The sequence below is a fragment of the Octopus bimaculoides genome, chromosome 16, assembly GCF_001194135.2.
Source record: "Octopus bimaculoides isolate UCB-OBI-ISO-001 chromosome 16, ASM119413v2, whole genome shotgun sequence".
Classification (NCBI taxonomy): domain Eukaryota; kingdom Metazoa; phylum Mollusca; class Cephalopoda; order Octopoda; family Octopodidae; genus Octopus; species Octopus bimaculoides.
In genome coordinates, this window is record NC_068996.1 from 8,193,020 (window position 1) to 8,200,804 (window position 7,785).

General features: G+C 37.0%; 1 protein-coding gene across 3 annotated transcripts in view; it reads left to right on the forward strand.

The window, feature by feature from the left end:
- The window catches only part of LOC106882253 (stromal interaction molecule 1), a 278,541-nt gene that overhangs the window by 115,423 nt on the left and 155,333 nt on the right, over nucleotides 1–7,785 (forward strand). For all 3 annotated transcript variants that reach the window (XM_052973513.1, XM_052973512.1, XM_052973511.1), the window contains exon 2: nucleotides 4,802–4,914. In XM_052973513.1, the coding sequence (XP_052829473.1) occupies nucleotides 4,802–4,914 (113 nt within the window). The remainder of the gene's footprint in view (nucleotides 1–4,801; nucleotides 4,915–7,785) is intronic.

Sequence of the window (7,785 nt, forward strand, 5' to 3'; positions counted from 1 at the left end):
ATGTATCTGATTACCTAGTTGATGTTTAAATTTCAATGCAAGTACTTTGTGTGTTTAGGGATTGGTAAGCAGGCTTTATGTTGGTGAGAAGCATGAAAATTAAAACCACATAAGTGCATACATATACATGATTATTGTTTTGTCTTGTCAAATGACACCCCTGTCTCATTAACAAGACATCTGTTCATTTCTGAATTACTGTGACATATGTTTGTATGTCGATATGCCACTCTTAAAAGTATCCATAGTTAAATATCCAGTGACACTCAAGAACAAGATGATTGGAAATGATTTCAACTTGTGATTTCCTATCAGAAGGCCTTTTCCTTCACATTTGCCTATAATGAGATCTCCACAAGTTCGTATTTTTCTCATCTGGCAGATTTCTTTCTCTTCTAAGTGGTTTTGCTGCATATCTAGATCTCTATCCTCTCCCCGTCCCTCCATTCATACTTTTATATCAGGCCATTTTCAATACTGTGTCCCATCATTTGTTGTTGTCTATTTCTGTGAGGATCAGTTTTCATATTTTTTGTCCAAATCTGTCTTCATCCTCCTCTTCCATTTGAATCTGTTATCACTTCTTTTTAGCCAGCGTGAGGATTCATAAAGTCAGATCTCAACCCAATTTCAATGGCACATAAATAACTGAAATTACAACTCTCCTTCCTGGATGGGACACCAGTCCATTGCAAGGTTAACTTCCTTGTTATTACTGGAATCCATTTACAGCTTAGTGAACTGGAGCAATATTAAATGAAGTATTTTGCTCAAGGATACAAGTCACTACCCAGTCCAAGAATTGAAACCACAATGTTACGATTATGAGAGGATTTCCCTAACCACTAGGCCACATGCCTTAACAACACTTCTGCATTCATCTGTTATCTTCCATATGTATCACATATCTGCACCAATGAAGTCTTCTCTTATCTACTCCATGTCTAACAACTAAATCCTTTCATACTCATTTTATTTCTCAGCTTCTCTGTACCATATTCTTCTTCTATTTGTTTCAGTCATTTGACTGTGACCATGCTGGAGCACCACCTTTAGTTGAACAAATTGACTCCAAGACTTATTCTTTGTAAGCCTGGTACTTAGTCTATTGGTGTCTTTTGCTGAACTGCTAAGTTTCGGGGATGTAAACACACCAACATCGGTTGTCAAACAATGGTGAGGGTACAAATACAAATACATACATATGTATGTATGTGTGTGTGTGTGTGTGTGTGTGTGTGTGTGTGTATATATGTGTATATATATATATATATATATATATGTATATATATATATATATATATATATATATATATATATATATATATATATATATATATATATATATATATATATATATATGAAGGGCTTCTTTCAGTTTCTGTCTACTAAATCCACTCACAAGGCTTTGGTCAATCCGAAGCTTTAGTAGAAGACACTTGCCCAAGGTGCTGTGCAGTGGGACTGAACCTGGAACCATGTGGTTTTGGGAACCACACAGCCACTCCTGCACCTAAGATTATATACATTCTAACATTATACGTCAAGCAGGATATGCATGCTTCATTTCTCTCCACCTTTCATGTATTCTCTGCATTCTTTTAAACAATGCTTCACATTATTCACACTGTATTATACAGAATACATTTTACCATATGAAATTTAATTCTAACCATCACAGTTGGTATTGACTACACATGCAAACATACACAGATTCTTGGCTGTAAGCTTATAGAAATAAACAAAACAAATTTGAGTAATATGTCATAAATAGATCTATACTTATTGCTATCTTTGCGAAAAAAAATATGAAAAAAAAATTACATAGAATTAAATAGGTACAGGCCTGACTGTGGTGTTAAATAGCTTGATTTTCAACCATTTGGTTTCAGGTTCAGTCCCATTGCACTGCACCTTAAGCAACTGTCTTCTATTATATTTCTGGACTGATTAGGACAAAGTTCCTAATATAAGTTATGTAGACTCATAGTGCTGCTTTCCTGGTTTCTGTGGTGTATGTATTCCCCACCCCCTCCTACACGGGATATCAAGCCATCACAGGGTTACTCATTTTTACCATCTGAGAGGACTGGAGCAACATGAAATGAAGTGTTTTGCTCAAGAATACTACACATCACTCAGTCCTGTAATTGAAACCACAATCTTATGGTCACGAGTTGAACACCCTAACCACTAAGCCATGCATTTCCCTGTGAGTGAATTTGGTAGATGGAAACTGTGTGGAAGCCCATCACAGGTGTATGTGTGTTGTGTGTGTATGTTTGTCCCCTCCCTCTCCACCACTTGATAACTTATGCTGCTTTGTTTAGATTCTTGTAACTTAGCAGTTTGGCAAAAGAGATTGTTAGAACAAGGATTAGACTTTAAAGAATAAGTATTGAGATTGATCTGTTCAACTTAACACTCTGAAGGTAGTGTCCCAGCATGGCTGCTGTCCAATGACTGAAACAAGTAAAAGGGGGAAAAAAGACAAAAAAAAGACAATGAAATGCATTAATAATGTGAAAATACATGACTAGGGACCGTATAACCCTTGGGGGTCCAGATCAGACTTTGTTATTAAGATTAATTTGCATTAATTTTGTTATACTTCTACAATACAAATGTTCTACCATGTTCTAGTTTTCTATTCATCTCTCTCTCCCTCTCTGTCACATTCTCTACGCTCCACTTAGTCAAGAGTGGAATGGTTGAGAGGATGTCTATGTTTGTTTGACTACACAGGCACCAAGAACAATAAGTGAAGACATGGTACAAGAAATCCTAGGTCATTCTAATTTGTGAGTGACTGCTAAGCAAACGAGCAATATTAATTAATTACTGATGTGCTACACTGCATGTCTTATGATGTGCTGTAGAATATACTCTGTTGTACAAAATATAGTAATTATTCATTTCTAGTTTTTTTCCCCCCATGGCATAGTGGTTAAGAGCGTGGGCCACTAACCCCAAGATTCTGAGTTCAATTCCAAGCAGTGACCTGAATAATAATAATAACAATAATAATAATAATGATAATAATAACATTGAAAAATACCTAAGGAATGAGAACCCAGGTTCGAAATTTCCCCAAGACGCCTGATGAAGGCTGGAAGGTATATCAGCCGAAACTTGTTAACAACAAACAAGATGAGGACAAATATCCGTCGAATGTAAATAATGTAAATAATTCCTCGTCTCTTAAATATAGAACTGTACTGCAGGGTTTTCTGGGGAATGTATATTATATTCAACATTGTCACTTCCCATCTTGCTGAAGGCAATAATTAACAAATCATGATAAAATGCCAATTGTAATTTATTACGAGATTTTTTTTGTATTTTATTCATTTTATGCCATAAAACCAAAACTACTCACAATACCAACCCTTAAAATCCATAACCTATTTCCTTCAAAGCATAGGAATTATCTACATGTCCCACTTATTGATCTTGTTTTTGACAAGTGAGACAATTAATAATTCTCACTAATTACACTTTATCTTCATATCCTTCTTGTTTTTCCTTGTGTGCCATCACAACAGGTTGTCACTGACCATGGGCTTCCACTCCCTCTTGTCTCACATCTTAGCATATGATTGGATTCATTTTTCTGTAGCCATTTGGCAAGGACATCCAGTAACTTTTCCCTCTGTCTCCCTTGCTTTCTTCTTTCCAGTTTTTACCAAGTGTTCAAGGCTTTGTTCTTAGAAGGCATCTAATGAACTTAGCTTGTTGCCACCTCTTCCATATAATGTTAGGAATTTTTCTGATGGTTACTACTGGTCTAATTATTTCAACGTTTGTTAATCTACTTCAATGGGATATATTCATATTTCATCTATCTTAGCATTAAAAGAATTCCTTTTACTTTTATTGCATGCTACCTTGTATGGGACACACAGCACAATCTGTCTGGTAAAATTTTTTTGTAGTCTTGGTCATTTGTTGCATATCTGGTTGTGTATCAAAGACCCTGGCAAAAAGGATTGATGACTTCAATAGAAGAATCCCAAGAACCATCAAAAGCATCAGATGGTACCATCATGTTTCCAACAAGGAACTGTATGTGTGCACACATCAGCCTGCAGCCTCCCACCTCATAGCTATCCATCACATGCACTTGTATGGACATGTCCTCTGTTTCCTGCTAGATCATCATACCAGGGTTTTACTCTGATTTGACGCAGTAGCTCTGGACTGAAGGGGCCTTGTGGCAGGCCCCATACTGGGGGACAGCTGGATGTGATTGAGGAAGATTTCCAAAGGCTTGGCATCACTTTGGAGGACGCAGAGGGGCTGGGACAGAACCACTAGTGATGGAGAGCACTGGTGGACCTGGTCAGCTCTATACATGATGATGCCTCTGGAACCATTAATTTGGGGAAGATCTCCAGAGGCCTGACATCACCTTGGAGGATGCAGAGCAGTTGGTACGGGACTGCCAGCGATGGAGCACATTGGTTGACCTAGTTGATCCTATTGATGATAATACTTCTTGGACCACTAACCTAGGGTGATCAGTTTCATCAAGCTTGAGCATGAAGCAGCAAGCATGCTTGGTCATTTGGTCACCTTGCCCACGAAACTCCTCATCTCATGTCTTCTTGCAGTAACATTTTTGTTTTCGGTTTCCCTCTTCTTCCACAGATGCATCACACTGTGGGCACATGACTTTGCAGGTATCCTCTAATGCAGACCAACCTATCCTAAACCTAACCTAACCCAACCCAACAACCCCAACCATTAATGTTTCAAAAGTAGGTGACATTTATTGATGTTTGTTTTTCTCTCCTTGCAGATCACAATCCATCCTGTTTAAAAGACAAGGAAAACTTCAATGCTATCAAGACACTACATGATTTGATTGATGATGATAGGAATGGCAACGTTGATCAAACAGAAAGTGATGAGGTAAAAATAATATATCACATATTGTTTTGGCTTATTTTTTTGTTTTGTTTTCAGGTAGTTTTTTTTGTATATATTTTCACCTTTTTCATATTTCTTCTTTTTTTTTTTTACTTTTCAAACTTCCATCTGCTTATTGCCATAAAATTAAAGGTAAGCACTAGGTCCTTAAAGGAGAGTTAATGACACTTTAGTTTACATGCTAAAGGGAGGGAAAACAAATCTGTTTCCCTGTCACCATCCAACAGAATATATAATTAGAATATGTGATGGTGATTAGCTTTTTATTCCTAATTCTCTCTGTATCTTTCAACTCAGCCTCTCACTATGTCCAATAATAACGGTGAGCCATTTTGATAGAAGATCATGTTTATTTTTAAACATGGAATAATAGGTGCAGACATGGTTGTGTGGTTAGAAGTTGCAGAGTCCTTGGTTCAGTGTCACTGTGTAACACCTTTATACAAGTGTCTTCTATTATAGCTTTTTGTTGACCAAAACCTTCTGAGTGAATTTGGCAGACAGAAACTGGAAAAAGCCTGTTGTATATATAAGTGTGTGTGTGTCTATGCCTATGTTTGTTCTCTTCCCAACCACTTAAAAACTGGTGTTGGTGTAGTTACATCCCTTTAACTTAGCAGTTCAACAAAGTGACTAACAGAATAAGTACCAGGCTTCAAAAAAGAAAAAAATCAATTCAATTTTACTAAAATTCTTATTTCTTTATTACCCACAAGGGGCTAAATATAGAGGGGACAAACAAGGACAGACAAAGGGATTAAGTCGATTACACTGACCCCAGTGCGTAACTGGTACTTATTTAATTGACCCCGAAAGGATGAAAGGCAAAGTCGACGTCGGCGGAATTTGAACTCAGAACGTAAAGACAGATGAAATACCGCTAAGCATTTCACCCGGCGTGCTAACGATTCTGCCAGCTCGCCGCCTTTATTTTACTAAAATTCTTTGAGGCAGTGCCCCAGCATGGCCACATGACTGAGACAAGATAGAAGATAAAAGAACTTAATTGACCTAAATGTGTTTACCATTTATTCACCTTGCTCAGTTACCTCATTTAATACAGCTCACTCAAAACTACATTTGGCTCTGTGATACACATTTCCTATTTTAAAGTGAACCAAATTAAAGTCTTCTGTCAAAATTTCATGTTGGAAGGTCTTAATCTGGATTAAATTATCAAAATTTCATGCTAATTTATGACTCAAACACCAGCTTGATATTTTGTTATCTAATTAAATTCTTCGTAATTTTCAAAAATTAAGGCAAAATATTTAAAGAGAAATATAACAACAGAAGGATTAATGTTATGATGATTTGGCTGCTTCTCTTTTCTGGATTTAGAACCATGGAGAACTGAATTATTATTTCAGAAGACAACATATAAAGCTCCTCTAGTTATTCACCAAATTTAACGGATGTTAAAATATTATGATGAAGATGAGAATGATGATGATGATAATGATGATAATCCTTTCTACTCTATCACAAGGCTTGAAATTTTGGGGAAGGGGTTTATCAATTACATTGACCCTAGTGTTTGACTGCTACTTTTTTCGTTGAACCCAAAATGTTGGAAGGCAAAGCCAACCTTACTGGAATTTGAACTCAGAAAATACTAGTAAGTATCTTGGCCAGCATGCTAACGATTCTTATTTCTTTATTGCCCACAAAGGGCTAAACATAGAGGGGACACACAAGGACAGACAAACAGATTAAGTCGATTACATCGATCCCAGTGCGTAACTGGTACTTAATTTATCGACCCCGAAAGGATGAAAGGCAAAGTCGACCTCGGCGGAATTTGAACTCAGAACGTAGTGACAGATGAAATACCGCTAAGCATTTCGCCCGGCGTGTTAACATTTCTGCCAGCATGCTAATGATTCTGCCAGCTTCCTGCCTTAATAATAATAATAATAATAATAATAATAATAATAATAATAATCCTTTCTACTAAAGGCACACAGCCTGAAATTTTGTTGAGAGGGGCTAGTTGGTTACAGTGACCCAGTACTCGATTGGTACTTATTTTATTGACTCCACTCCCATTTGAGTTGAGCAAGACACTTTATTTCACTCCAGTTCACTCAGCTGTAGAAATGAGTTGCAACATCACTGGTGCTAATCTGTATCAGCCTTGGATAACATTGTTGGCATTGAGAGTGGAGGCTGGTAATCATGGGTAACTGCTGGTCTTCTATAAACAACTTTGCCCAGACTTGTGCCTCAGAGGGGAACTTTCTAGGTGCAATCCCATGATCATTCATAACCGAAAGGGCTCTTTATCCTTTTACTCCTAAATGGATGAAAGTAATGTTGACCTCGGCAGAATTTAAACTCAGAATGTAGAGATGAATGAAATGCCACAAAGCATTTTGTCAGTCATGCAAATGATTTTGAATAATAATAATAATGATGATGATTTCTTTATTAACCACAAGGGTTTGCATTAAGAAAAATTACCTTGTCGAATGTAATGCTTCTTTATTCACATTGTTTTGAATTAATCTTGCATTATTTCATAGCTTTGAGATTTTGATAATGTGATTGTTTATGCTTAGAATGACATTGTAGGGAAGGTGTAAAAGGACAGATCTAGTCAGTTTCAACATAAAGCATGCAGAATATTTTGGGTTGGATGTGACCAGTTTAACTGCTGAACGATTAGACCCAGCAATTCTTGGGTCAGAGGTCTGAGGGTAACTTTCTCCTTTTCTCCACTCAACTTGGAGACTCTGAAAAAAAGGTCATGGGAAACTGTCCTCTTCTCTCTTTCTCTCTCTCTCTCTCTCTCTCTCCCTCCCTCTCTTTTTCTCTCTCTCTTTTTCTCTCTCTCTTTTTCTCTCTCTCTTT